Source organism: Castor canadensis, chromosome 3, assembly GCF_047511655.1.
Source record: "Castor canadensis chromosome 3, mCasCan1.hap1v2, whole genome shotgun sequence".
NCBI lineage: Eukaryota > Metazoa > Chordata > Mammalia > Rodentia > Castoridae > Castor > Castor canadensis.
In genome coordinates this window covers 38,469,374-38,483,761 of record NC_133388.1, presented here as the reverse complement: position 1 = coordinate 38,483,761, position 14,388 = coordinate 38,469,374, and the positions used below count along the sequence as shown (strand labels likewise).

Here is a 14,388-nt window from a genome sequence, read left to right as displayed (position 1 = left end):
ACAGTTTTAAGCTCAGCTTGAGTTCTGTTTTCCTCAAAGATCCTACAACTTCTTTCAAAAATTCACTATTTGATTCATATTAAAAATACATACAGAGCTTATTCACTTTTTTTTTTTGGTGATGCTGGGGATCACATATAGCATTTAAAAAAGTACAAATAGCTGTAAAAAAGTTTCAGAGTACCATTTCTTTCCTACCAGACTGGCAAAGATCTATAAAGTTTGCTAAGTACTAGGGTAAGAGTATGGGGAAACAGCATTCTGTACACTGGTGATGGTAATTGCTGTGACTTTTTTGGAAGGTGATAAATAATCCTCCGACCCAGCATTCTGGAGAATTCACTGCAGCAATAACTTAAAATGCCCATTGATAGAGACTAGTTAGCTGTGTGCCTCTGGCTCAGCTTGGGAGGCTGAGGTCAGGCGGATTATGGTTCAAGACCAGTCCTGGAAATAGCTCATGCGACTCCATGTCCAAAATAACCAGAGTAAGATGGACTGGAGGAGTAGCTCAAGTGGTAGAGTGCCTGCTTTGCAAGCAAAGCTCTGAGTTCAAAACCCAGGCCCACCAAAAAAAAAAGAGACTGGTTAAATTATTACGACATTATCATAACCATAGAATACCTTACTCATTAGTGGTTATTTATGCATAAAGTAGTTCTAGAAATCAGTAATATTGGTGGCTTGGGCTGGGAGGGACTTTTCATTTTTCTTTTGTACTTATGTAAAGGTTTAATCCATCTTTTTTCAGTGTAATAGCCAGACGTGTCATTCAGTTTGGCATTCAACTGGGCTGGAACTAATGAGTCACATGCCAAACATCTTCTGAATATTCTCATAGAGTATTCACAAATGCTGTGTGCAAGATGACTTGACAGAGAATGCTTCTGGAAGTTTCACAGATAATATTCAAAATTATACCTTCTACAGAAGAAATAATTGGTACTTTCAAGGACATTTTGGCAAAAATTTATGAACAAGCTCAATTGCTTTTTTTTTTGGTATACTGGGGTTTGAACTTATAGCTTCATGCTTGCTAGGCAGGTGCCACTCCACCAGCTCAACTGCTATTCTATTCTATTTTTTTATTTATTGCGGTACTAGGGCTTGAACTCAGGGCCTCCACCTTAAGCCACTCCACCAGCTCTATTTTTGTGATGGGTTTTTTGAGATAGGGTCTCACAAACTATTTGCCTGGGCTGGCTTTGAACCACAGTCCTCCTGAGTAGCTAGGATTACAGGTGTGAGCCGATCGCGCCTGGCTCAATTGCTAGTCCAATGAATGAAAAACTTAAGCTGCTTTGCTCCTTCCTGTTGCTTAGGATGTTTTTTCCATCTTGGGTCTCCATTTTTTAATCATCTATAAAGATTGGAAAACACTTAATATGTTCTATATGTTCATGATTAAACTTAACTATCAATACTTCAAAAAAAAATTAAAACAAAATAGTTTTCAGTGGTAGAAGTATTCTAATAGTTTTAACACATAGGAAACTTGAGGCAAACCCTAACCAGAGTCACTACGGAAATTGTTTAGAGAAATTTGAAGGCCTGATCTTTCCCATTCATCTTGTCTTTCCACATAAAACAAGGAAAAAGGGAGGGGTACCACCGAGACAGCACAAAGAAGTCAGGAAGCCAAGAAAATAGTCAGACAGACACTTTATTGTGACTTGCTTATAGCAGTAACATTAACTCCTCAACATGTACAGTTGTTTTTGTGTTACTTTTGCTTTGCTGGAGGCCATAGTGTGATGCTAAAGGCTTTTAGCCTCATCTTATGTCAGTTTGGTCAATGAATACCTATTTGATAGTTCAACTAGTTAGTGGAAAAAGTCAGGAAAATCTGGTCTTAACATCTCAAACTAAGGACTGCAAGATCTGCAGCCCCTATGTATAAAGTGCTTTTGTTCAGTGCAAAAAGGGCAGATTCGGAAGGGTGAGCAGATGCCAGGCAATGATGCTTCCTAGGAATCCGTGCATTCTGTGACTCAAGGAAGAAAAAGTCACTTGTCAAATTTTACCCTACTGGGATCCAGTATTTTCCTTACAGCCTTTTCCTTCCCCACTAGGACCAAAACTTTGAATCTGACAGATGTCCACAAACAGCTGCTTGTTTTACTATTAAAATTTTGGTTCAGAGGGAAATCCACAGGGTTTCTAAGCACCAAAGATACTGACTAGAGCTTCTAATTCCTATTTGACTCAGCATCAAATGTGGGATCAACAGGCTGCACTCTGGCTGGTGGGAGACTCGGGACTACAGAGCTTTTCTTTAGGCCCCTCATTTGCAAATCTAAGTCATGGAATATGACAGACACTCCCTCAAACATTGTCACATGTCAGGTGGGAAGACAAATATATTAAAGAAGTGCTTCATCCAGTTGGTGGTGTATCCCTGACTGTATGTGACCTATTCATTGTCCCCTTTTTCTCATTCCTGTCCAGACTCTGTCCACAGGCTTAACTCTGAAACGAACCCGATTCCCTCTTAAGATAGGGAAGAAGCACACTGATATATCAATGACCCACGTGTTTGCATACCCACCCTGTGGTCCAGAAGAGACTGAAGGGAAGTAAGAGGGTAGGGAAAGTGGTTTCTTAATCAATTCAAGAGGAACAAACAGGACTAGAACTCAAATAGGTAAAGTTTAGCCATTCAGTCCTAAGATCCCATCTACCATTTCCCTCCCCAGACTCTGAAAGAGGGAGCCATGGTCCCTCACCAATGAACTTTGAGTAGGGATATTCACAAAAGCTGGCTCATGCTTGTGAGCCTTTGTCCTGCATCCATGCTTGGGCAGGCCTGCCTTTCCCTCCCCTCTGGATGAATGTGTTGAGGCCCCTCCTGCCCCTGTCAGCCTCCCAGCCCATACTGCAGCAGAGCTTTCAAATGCCAGCACCTGAACACCCCTGTATCTGGGCCACCTTCCAAAGACTCTTATTAACTCCTTGTGTTTGAAAGAGGAGTCATCCAAAAAGTCATTTTATTCCACAGGTAGCGTTTGCCCCAAAGCCACCTCTGAATTTTGGAAAGGGAAAAGCAATCCTTTTGGTGTTGTTCTATAATTCTGGTAAAGCCCTGTTAAGAAGAGCTACTTAAACATCACCACCTAAAGAGGACTGTGTACCAATAGGATGACCTGGCTTCAGAACCAAAATGCGGGGAAGGTTTTCAGATTGGCAGAAGTCGAAAGTAAAGTGCCTCTTTTCAGTGGAGAAGAGTCTCATTTGTTCCAAAAATGCTTAGGCATAAACATGACTGTGCAGGAGCATGCACACAAGTGCACAAATGTGCACACACACACTCACTTGCTCTGAGGTAGAAAGAACTGACTATCTCCAGACACACACACAGATTCCACAATTTTACAGAAACATGGCACTTGTGTGAAAGGTCCTGTTCTTGCCCAAGCAGGCAAGTAGGGGCCAATCCAGCTCTTTCCAATCTGGGACAGAGCCAGAGAAGTCCTTCTCTACAGAAGGAAAGAGGTGTAGGGCATCATTCCTGTCACCATAGTTCTCAGGCTGTACAATCCTGGCCCTGCTGTTCAGGGTCACTTCCTGGAGCCTGAGCCATGGGCACCACGAAGGTGGCTTGTCAGAAGCCACTGGGCACAGATGTCTTGCACTACTGCATCCCCGCTGCTCTTGGCAGCCTGCTGTACCTGCTGGACAAGGGCAGTGGCCCGTGAGTGTTCTTGCTTCACAGCAATCAGGTAGGCAGAACGTAATTTGCAACATGTCAGGTAGGCCTGAACCTGGCAAGAGACAGTGGGAAGGAACCAATCACTGATGGACAACTAACAAACATGCAGCGCTGCATCAAAGGACGAAGGCAAAGAGATGGCACTTTTATCAACTTAATAGCCAGGATATTGCCTTTCACTGGATTGTAACAACTCTTTAAATATTCTGGACATTAAGCTATTACATGGTGTTATTTTATAGCATAAAAGGTATTATAGGTATGCTAAGAATAAAAACAAAGCTAGGCAGGTAGAGTTGACCTCTTACTACCCCTCTCAGGCTGTCCAGCTTCTTCCTGGTATCAGAGCCATCACTGTCAGCACCCACAGGTTGTGATTTTTATAGTTACTTACTGATTATTTGATGGGTGTCTGTCTCTCTTACTAGATTATAAGTTCCTGAGGGTTCATAAGGTCCCTGGGCCTACCATGTAGTCAAGTATTCAATAAATATGCAGTACATGAATGGATATGTGAACAGATGAGCAACCACCATACCTTGTCCCTACAATGGATTCTTAGATTCCCCATCTCTATTTTTCTGTTTTTAACCTGCTGATTTTAAAATCCTTTAACAGGGCATTTGGGGACAAAAATGGATATACACAATGGGAAAAGCTCTAATTAAGGTCTAACCCCAGCTGAGTGTGGGGATGCACATCTGTAATCCTAGCACTTGGGAGGCTAAAGCAGGAGGATCATGAGCTCAAGGCCAACCAGGGCTACACAGTGAGACCCTCTCTCTAACAACAACAAAATAAAAATGATCTCCCCCATCGAACTCCCTCAAGAAAGATCTAACCTTAGTTAGACCTGGTGTGACTACTCTTCTTTGTTTTATTAAATTTTTTTTTTTTTGACACAGAGTTTCACCATGCAGCCAGGCTGGCCTTGAACTTATGATCCTCCTGCTCCAGCCTCCCAAATGCTGGAATTATAGGCAGACACCATAGCACCCAGCCTGACTTGAATATTCTTGTTTGGATCCAAGGCAGCTCAATTTTGGTGTGTGTGTATGCCCCTCACTCTCCATCTCATGAATCTCCAGGTTGGTAGAGGCCAGAGCTCTTTCTCTCCCTGGCCCAAGTCTCACCAACACCTCTCTAGTTAGCCAGGGCTCTGGGCAGGGGAGCAGTAAGGACCCCAGGATCTGCCACAGAGCTCCAACAGGCAGCTTCCTTTCTGCTGCAATAGTAGTGGAGGTAAAAGTGACTCTTCTTGCTCCATCTATAATACTTCACCTTGTTTTGTCTTTGTCATTTGTCCTTCCTCAGTTCAATTATGGATAGTCATCTACCACTGGAAGATATCTGGCATGTCCTGAGCTCACTAAAGTGCTCAGCTCCTGTTGTTTGGGTAAGTAGGTGCTGTCCTTGGGGGTAAGCTCTCACCCACGCTTCCCAGTTCCAGTCAAGTCTACATATGTGAAATATCACAAGTGGGCAGGCAAAATTCCTACCAAGAAAAGGACATTTTGCCAGAGAGCCTGGAATAAGAACTGGATCAGGTGGTTTTTGGCAAGACTTGTGGCCTGAGATCACTTAAATGTATCAAAACGATTGCTAAGATGAAAAAAAAAACTTGAAAAAGTAATCACAACTGTCTAGATTGTAGTGCACATTTTTCTCAGGGACAACACCACTGTCTTACTGAGTAGGAGGCTTACTGAAGGCTTACTGGGGCTCAGTGGATGTGAGTGTCTTTCCTGGCAATTGGGTTCTTGTTCTGATGCTAGAAAAGCAATTCTCCATATTTCAGAATGTTGGAATTTCATCCTTTTCAAGGATCTCTTTAGGATGTTGTGAAAATAACGAGGAAATGCTTAACATGTTTTCCTTAACATCCTGACTGAAAAATGCCCTACAAATTCTGTTCAGGGATTAGCAATACTGCATAGGGAGCAACTCTGTGGTTGTGTAAGAGGCTGTTTGCCTGACATGAGTTTTCATTGTGAGGGACTGAGTTGCTAGAACGTTCCCCTGTTGATGGCCAGGCCAGGGCAGCCCAGTCTGGTTTGGCCTTCTTAGGGGTCTCCTGGCCTGGGGGGCCTTCCTGCACGTGGTCACAAACGGGGGCAGTAAGGTGAGGCAAAGCTTCACCCATTTCCAAAACAGGGAAGAGGTCAATGGCCAGGTGAGAGGCCCATTCTGATGAATGAGAAAACCAGTGGACATTGTTAGCTAAAGGATTGGGTAGGTTTTTTTCCTTATTGTGCCCTTTTCCCTCCTGAATATAGCAAAAAGAAATACCTGTCCACTATAGGAACCTCATTCAGTCAACATAAAGATGGATTTCCTAAGGCTCTCTGAGACCTCAGTATAACATGGAGACTTAAGAGAAGTCTTGGGGGATAAAGAATTGAGCAGGCAAAGGCTCACCTGTTCCCTGTTAATTCCCTTCCAAACTATCCAACTCCCAGTCCCACTTCTGAATAACAAAGAAGCTGGGATATAAGACTGCATGGAATTGTTGTGGGGGCAAAGGATAAAGGAGACAAGGCAAACCCCAGGTGCTGCATAGCACTGCTAGGGGCTGGAAACAGTTCTTACCTTGTTGTCATCGTTGTGTATCGCCTGGATCAGGCCTTCCAGCTCCTGTGCAGAACAAAGACATAGCAGTTGTGAGCGGGAGAAGAGCCCCTGCCTGTGAGCCAGGGCCCAATCCAATCTCAGTCCAGCCACTGTGACTCCAGAGTGGGGAAGCCTGTTTGACTCTTCTTTTTAAACTCAACTCTTATTAGCACAGCAACAGAGGAAAGCTAATGGCAACACCAAGCTTGGGGATTTGGGGAGAAGGATCATCTCCCTGTCCTTGGCCTTTAGTCTATTCACTCTATGAAGGAGTTACAGAGGCACAATTTCATAGGCAAAATGCTTTAAGACCATCTGCTGGCCCACTGTGATCACTAGAATCACAGACAGCTGCTCAACTCTAAGTCCACAGCCATTTCCAGGTGCACAAAATATTAGCCAAGGGAATGCTGACAGATACCTTCTGGGTATGAGTTTTCTTTACAGGGAAAAGGGTTAATTAGAGATAACTGTTGCAGAGGGGTCAGGAAAGATAAAAGTTGCTGAGAGTTTCAGGCACATTATAAGGAACAGAAAAATAAAGAGGGTGATGGAAAGACTGAAACAGATGGAGGACTGGAGACATATGAAAGTGAGTGGACCTGGGGTGGGATTCTCTTGAAGGCTTCTAGGCAGTTGAGGAGGATGGTGTCCCCGTCACTTTTGGCTGCCATGCCTGACTCACTGACACATTTGAGCAGTTGTCGGATCTCACTGTATTTCTCCTTTTCTACCAGTTGCCGGGCAGCTCTGCAGTAGGTTGCAGCAGCATCTAGCTGGAAGTCCTGGAACAGACATGGGATGATGGACTTAAGACAGGAGGGGACACAGCAGGGGACCTTAACAGTGGGAAGGGTAACAACATTTTAAAAGTGCCTACCAGGCTTGCCGTAGATAAGCTATTTGCTTATAGTCAGAACAGAAAACAAAAATATAACAATCAAACCAAAAGCAAGCAGGAAGTTCCTCTTTGGAGTCAAGCAGACATTTAGGGTGCATCCATAAAAACTGTAACATTAATAACTGAAACAGCACTTTTGGCAGCATTTTCTGAAAATGCTATAATCTAACTCCCAAGATCAGTTCATTCTCTCTCTCTCTCATCACCTTTACCTTGGAAATGGAGTGGGAAGCTAGTGTTTGCCACCCTGGACACTTGGTTCTCTGGTAAGAGCTGCCTTATTCTTTAGACGCAGACTGATCTGCCAAAACATTCATTTGCTAAAAGCTGCCCGATAAATACCTTCAATGGTCTAGGCTAACTCTAGAGGGTGCTGCCTCCAGCCACGTTCCCCTGTGAGGGTGAGTGGACTTCTGCAGGGAGACAGCTTCAGATTGACTGCTAGGCTATCGGCGGAATGGCCTAGAGTCTTGCATTTGACCTGGTTCAATAACAGCAACCTCCCCGATTTTATCTCTAATGTACATACAGATCTGCTTTTCTTGGGATAAAGCTTACTGTAGAATAATCTCACACAGAAATGTAGTCAGGTGCTGATTGCCTTGGACTTAATCTTGAATAATCCTAGTCATACCTGCAGAACGCGGAATGCAATGCCGAAACCGTCTTCTACATTCTTCCCTCCTAGCATGACCTGAAAATGAGAGGGAGAGGGAAACACGCTTAAAGAAATGCTAGTTACTAGAACAGCTCCTTAATCAAGAATGAGGGCCCCCATTTATTCAATTATTGAACTGAATTGAACTGTTGAGACTTTACTAAGTGCCAGACACTAGGGATGGAACAGTGATCAAAATGGACTTGATCCCCAGCTGTTTGTGGCTCACACTGCAGTGGGAGGCAGCCATCAAACAAACAACTGAAACAATAACCAGACAATTACAATTGTCATAAGAGTTCTGAAAGATGAGAGCAGTCTGCACATACCTTACAGGCAACCTCCATTTTCATGTGGTTATTTCCAAACAGGGTTGGCAGAGGCAAAGTGGTAATTTGAGAGGTCCCAGCACTTTCACACCGATGTAAGAACCTGGTCACTTCCATCTGCAGCTGAAGTGTATTCATGTGCCTATAGGGATAGGACATGCAAGGTCTAGCCTCATGAGAGGCTTTGGGGTTAGGTGCCTGGGGCTGGGTGACTGGGAAGTCATAAGAAGATGGTGGTCGAAAGAAGAACTGATGTGAAGGGAAAAGATATCTGAAATACCCTCTGAGCAGTTATGACAAGACAAAAACAGGTGACCTAGTGCCCTGCACAGATACACAACAGTTAAGGTACACCATGGAACTGGACAAAGTGCAGTCACTGGATCAGTAAGCATTCGCTGAGCACCTATGTGTCAGGTACAACAATGGAGGTCAAAGGTGGCATGAGCACTGCCGTCATAATTTCTAGGCTAGAAGAGAAAGGAAGAGTAACCAAACACAGGAAACATTCAGTGATTAAACTCATGGAAGCAACAAGTAGTAGAGGTAGTATATTTACTTTAGATATTGTGTTCCGAGCAGAGGGATCAGTAAGCATAAAAGCAGAGAGAAAGAAAGAAAGGTATGTTGAGGAAGCCTGGAGGCCAATGACCAATGCTTAGCAAGGCAAAAGAGAAGAGCAGAAACAGAGACATCGGCCACAGCCAGATCATATGGGACCTTTTTGGCTGCTGTAAGAAGTGCTGATTATACCATGTGACCCCAGCCTCCCTCTATTCTTCTCTTCCTGTGTAAGCTTCTCTATAGCTTCCCAGGCTTGTATCGCACACTGTCGTCCAGGGACAATGCCTTTTAGATGTGTTTTTTAAGGACTCAGGGAATGGGCAAGAGCAGCTTCATCATCAAAGACCAAAGTCCCAGCCTTCCTGCCCCTTGTTAATTATGCCCTGGGCTTTGCGCTACCTGGATACATCAGCCGTAGTCATCTTCTTTCGGAAGAAGGTGGTTTTCTTCCTTCCAGAACTGCGGGATGTTTCTTGGAGGTAGATCTTCAGGTGGTCCTTTGCCTTAAGTAGCCAAGAGAGCTTCTCTCCTAGCTCCGTATATGACTTTGCTTTGTGACTGAAGAACCGAATACAGGTCATGGCAGCCCGGACTTGGTCCTAGAAGAGCAAAGTGAATACTCAGGGCAAAAGAGATGAGGGATGTTGGAAGGAGGAGTGGGATGAGAATTCCGATCTACTTATGAAGCAGATCTTCGTGATCTGGCCCCTGCTGATGTCCCATCTTTATCTCCTGCTCTTCTTCCTTGCAAAGTATCAGTGTTCACTCCCATCACCAGCTGAATTGCTATTTTGTGCCAGTAACTCACAGGCCCAAGATATTCTAATGTGAACTGACTAGCTGAGCTCCTGGGTTGGACATTATTCCACCACCAAAGTGATGTAAAAAAGGGATACTTCTGATTCTCCATTAACAATGGCTTTACAATTAAGTTGGCATGAAATTATTATGATTATTATATTATTATTATTATTATTATTTACAGTGCTGGAGCTTGAACTCAGGGCCTATACCTTGAGCCACTCCACCAGCCCTTTTTCGTGAAGGGTTTTTTCAAGATAGGGTCTTATGAACTATTTGCCCAGGTTGGTTTTGAACCGTGATCCTACTGACCTCTGCCTCCTGAATAGCTAGGATTACAGGCATGAACCATCAGCACCCAGCATGAAATAATTTAATTTCTCCATTGGCAAGCCTCAGACAGAATAGGAGAAATGTGTTCCTTGTCCCTTCATGCACTTTTTTCTAAAGATATTGAGCTTCCACCATTCCCTATGAATCCTGTACCATTTTTATCTTTATAGTCTTTGAATTCTGAAGAATGCTATTACGGACAAGATTAAAGTTTGCCTCTAAAGTTAGGGTGAAAAAATCCTAATATGTAACAATGCTAGAGAGCAAGCTGGATTTGCTCTAGGGTCAAATAGCAAGGCCAGGAATCAAATGATAATCCCGCTCCCTCATCTTGCATGCCTCCCCTGAATGAAAGGGCATTAGTGATGGGGAAAGGGGTATGAGACTGCTATTACCTTCATAAATTGCTGCAGCTCGTACAGGATGTGGTAGTAGTTCTTCTTCTGTAGATGCTGGCAGGCAGCAATCAGGTATGTTCCCCAGCTCTCCAAGGTTGGATCGATGGATTCCAGCAAGTTTTCTAATGTGTGTAACTTCCCACTTTTATAGCTTGGCTGAAAAATGCCTTCTATGAAGACTTCTGGAGGACTGTCCTGGTTTAGGACAAGGCAAGAAGTCAGGAGTTTGGAGTTTGGTTCTGGCAGTCTGGGATCCACTCTGAATCTCCTTCCACTCATGTCCCTGCAGCATCCTCTTAAGGCAATGCCTTGGAAGCTTTGCCATGTCAGAGATACTGCTGAGGATCCCACTCTAGCAACTGTTTCACTTCTCTCCTTCTATTTATAGAAAAGCACCTTGATAGAGTTATCTACACTCACTATCTCCACATTCTTTTTTTTTTTTTTTGTTATTCATATATGCATACAAGGCTTGGGTCATTTCTCCCCCCTCCACATTCTTTTCTGGGATTTTTCTCTGGAATTCACTGTAACCTAGCTTTTGCACTGAAACCACACTTTGTGTCACCAGGCACCTCTAAGTTGTTAATTCCAACAGTTAACTTTTGGTTTCCTTTTCCACCTAATCTAGCGCACCTTTTTATCCCCCTGCAGTGCTGGGGATGGAACCCAGGATCTCTTGCATTGTAAGGTGAGCACTGCCACTGAGCTCCACCTCCAACCCCATCAGTAGCTTTTAATACAGTGGCTTCCTTACACCTGAAAATTTTCTTTTTCTAATGTTTTTATTTTTAATTGAGAAGTTTTCTTTATTTGGTCACCAGGCTCTCTAGTTTTTCTTCTATATCTCTGGCTGCTCCTTTTCAATTTTGTTTGCTGATTCCTCCCAATTTCCCAGAGTTTAGAGGGAACCTGTTCTTTTTTCTATATATACTCTCATATATAATTTATATTTGTTTAGTGTATATCATGTACTATTTATATGTACTGTTTCTATATATACTCTATGCTATACATACCCTATATGATTTTATCCCATCTCATGGCATGTAGTACTGTCCATGTGCTGATCATGCTTAAATTTCTATCTCTAGCTTCTTCATCCTAAATTCCAGACCTGAATATCCAACTGGATATCCAATTGTCTCCTCAAATGTCCTCCTGGGTATCTAACACACCAAAAACTGATTCTTGATTGTTCTCTGAAATCTGCTTCTTCCAGTCTTCCATTTCTCAGATGTAGTACTATTCTTCTAGTTGCTCAGATCAAAAACCTTAAAATCATCTTTTCCCTGAAACTCCAACATCAGATTCATCAGCAAGTTTTATCAGCTCCACCATCAAAATACACACAGAAGTGGACATTTCTTTATACCTCCACTGTGCCACACTGACCTAAGCCATCATCACCATTTGCTTGGATTATTGTAACAGCCTCCTCTATGGTCTACCATCTTCTACTTCTGCCTTTTTTGTGTAATGATAACAAATGAACCAGAGTGATTCTGTTCAAATGTATGTCAGATGACATTACTCTTCTGTTTGTCACCTTCCAGTGATTTTCCTTCTCATTCATCACAAAGCCCAGGTCCTACATTTAGCACTGTGAAAGTCTACAAGGGCCAACATGATTTAGCTATCATTTATTACTCTTTCTGCTGTCATTTGTTACTCCCCTGTCCCCAGTTCTCCCAGATTCAGCCACCCTGACCTTTGTATTTGTTACTTCCTCTACTTGTTCTGTACTTCCTCCAAATGTCTGTATGACTCACTCCTCACATCCTTCAGCTCTTTATTCAGATGACATCTCCCGTGGGGACCCTTTCTAAAATTGCATGACTTGCCCCTTCTTCCTCCTGTTGTTTTTTTTTTTTTTAGTTCAAGCTGGCCTCAAACTTGAGATTCTCCTGCCTTAGTCTCCTGAGTGCTGGTATTACAGGTGTGCACCTTTATTTTTATTTTATTGCCATGATCTACATTACCTATTTTATTTACCGTGTCTATTGTCTCTCTACCTATTACCGAGTACGGTTTTTTCTTTTTTTAGTGGCACTGGGGCTTGAACTCAGGGCTTTGCACTTGGTAGGCAGGTGCTCTATCACTTGAGCCATGTTCCTACCCCTCCAAGTAGGTTTATGAGACAGATAGGTAATTTTGCCTATTTTTTCACTGTTCTGTTCCTAGTGCCTAGAACAGTCCTTAGCTATTCAATAAATATTTGTTGAATTTATGAACTGATAAACATTACACACTGACTCCCCTGGAAAGTAAACATATACATTAATCTCCTCACTTCTGAAGCTATCTGTGGTTCAGAGATCTTGAGTCATAAAGTCCCCCTTTCCATAGTCATAGAAAAGAGAAATCATTTTGACATGGAGACTTTAGGTTAGGAGTGATTAATGGAGAGAGTAAAGGATGGCTATAAATGTGTGGCAGGGTAACATGCTGGGATGAGATGCTTAGAACATAGACAGGATCTGGGCTTTGACATCATAGTGGATGAGAGTTAAGGTTTCTTTCCTGATTCTGGCTGTTCCTAACCAAGAAACCCAGACCTTAATTAAATTAAATGTTTAAGCAGGGGCACCAGCTTTGCAGGAAAGGTGGAAATCCTCAGAAGAGCACCTAAAAATATCCATTTTATTCATTTATCCATCCATTCATTCATCCATAACTGATACTGGGCCAGCTGCCTGAATATATAGATAAAGTGTAGGCCTTCTTGGTTCAGATGGGAAGACTCATTTGAAACAAGTCAAAGTGGGGTAAATGCAGTAATAGGTACAAAGGTGGTGCAGTAGGAGAGGTGACTAACTAGTGCTGCTTATGCTATTCTGTGAGTGCTTAACAAGAGATTCTGCAAGGATAAACAGAAGCGTTCCAAGAAAACAAGGAGACAAGGCATTCTGGATCAAGGAAACAGAGCATGAAGACTCTTGAAGATAAGATGCTACATGGTACAATCGGGAAAACTTAAGTAATTTGATGAGTATGCGATGAAGGGTACAGATAGAATTTGTAGTGAAAGTAAATTGGAGAAATATGGGTGCTGGATCCTGGGGGGGGGTCCTACAGCATGCTAAGGAAGTTGGACTTCATCCTGGGGACTCACTAGAGGCCTTTTAGGGAGAGGAATAACATTAGTGTGCTTAGGTTTTGGGAAGCTTATTCTGCAGGCAGTGTGGGCAAAGAGACAAATCAGAAAGAGAAAAGGCTAGAAACAGAACACCTTTCAAACGTAGGCACTCAGATGTCTTTTTCACTGTGTATTTTTCTGTAACCCTACTTACTTGAGAATAAAGGAAAGATATTTTAGTTCAAGAGTAACTGATTATAGGAGATAAAAAGAAGGCTTCCCTCTTAGTACTGACAACCATAAAGCAGGGACAATGCTGTCGTCAGCTTCTACCAAGATAATGAGGTAAGCAGCTTAATTTTCTGGACTGCAATTGTCCAAGGAAACAGGGCTGCACGATTTCAACTCTCAATTTGTGCTTGCAAGAAGCATCTTTCCTTCTAAACTCATTTGGAGATGGAAGAAAATAGAAAAGATTAGCAATTAAATTCCAAATAATATGACTTCTATGTGGTTCTTGAGATCTGGTTAATAGCTAAGACACAGTAGTAGTCAAGTTGTGGTGAAACCATTTTCCTTTCACTGTCCTGAGGGGTCTGATTACCACAATGCTGTGAACTGTTGATTTCCCTTAAGAGTCATTCTAGAAGATATTTCTATGTGCAAACTTTCATTGGCTGCTGTGTTGATTTAGGGTGGCAAATGATATTAACACTGACAGAACAATAATGTTGCCATATGTAAATCGGTGGCCATTTTATCCTCAGATCTCACTTGAGAAACTCCCAAGGACAGCCCCACCCCTACCAGAGACTACTACGCATGCGCTAACTTCCTAACCTCCCCCTTCTATAAAAGCCACACCTTGCCCAGGGTCTGGGCTGCGCCATCTTTCCCCGGCCAGCCTGGGAGTTCGAGCCTGCTATTAAACTTTGCTCTTGGACTTGAGACTTTTCTTGTGAGCTTTCTTTGTGAGCAGTGTTTTTCCTAACAAACACTTACTTTG

At 42.8% G+C, this 14,388-nt stretch overlaps 1 protein-coding gene across 4 annotated transcripts in view; it reads right to left on the bottom strand.

Moving 5' to 3' along the window:
- Positions 1-1,645: 1,645 nt before the first annotated feature.
- Positions 1,646-14,388, bottom strand: part of Zfyve26 (zinc finger FYVE-type containing 26) — a 68,979-nt gene continuing 56,236 nt past the window's right edge. For all 4 annotated transcript variants that reach the window (XM_074067710.1, XM_074067711.1, XM_074067712.1 and 1 more), the window contains 7 exons: positions 10,301-10,498; positions 9,171-9,370; positions 8,208-8,349; positions 7,855-7,914; positions 6,922-7,104; positions 6,299-6,343; positions 1,646-3,761 (listed from right to left, as the gene is read on the bottom strand). In XM_074067710.1, the coding sequence (XP_073923811.1) occupies positions 3,558-3,761; positions 6,299-6,343; positions 6,922-7,104; positions 7,855-7,914; positions 8,208-8,349; positions 9,171-9,370; positions 10,301-10,498 (1,032 nt within the window). In that variant the 3' untranslated portion in view covers positions 1,646-3,557. The remainder of the gene's footprint in view (positions 3,762-6,298; positions 6,344-6,921; positions 7,105-7,854; positions 7,915-8,207; positions 8,350-9,170; positions 9,371-10,300; positions 10,499-14,388) is intronic.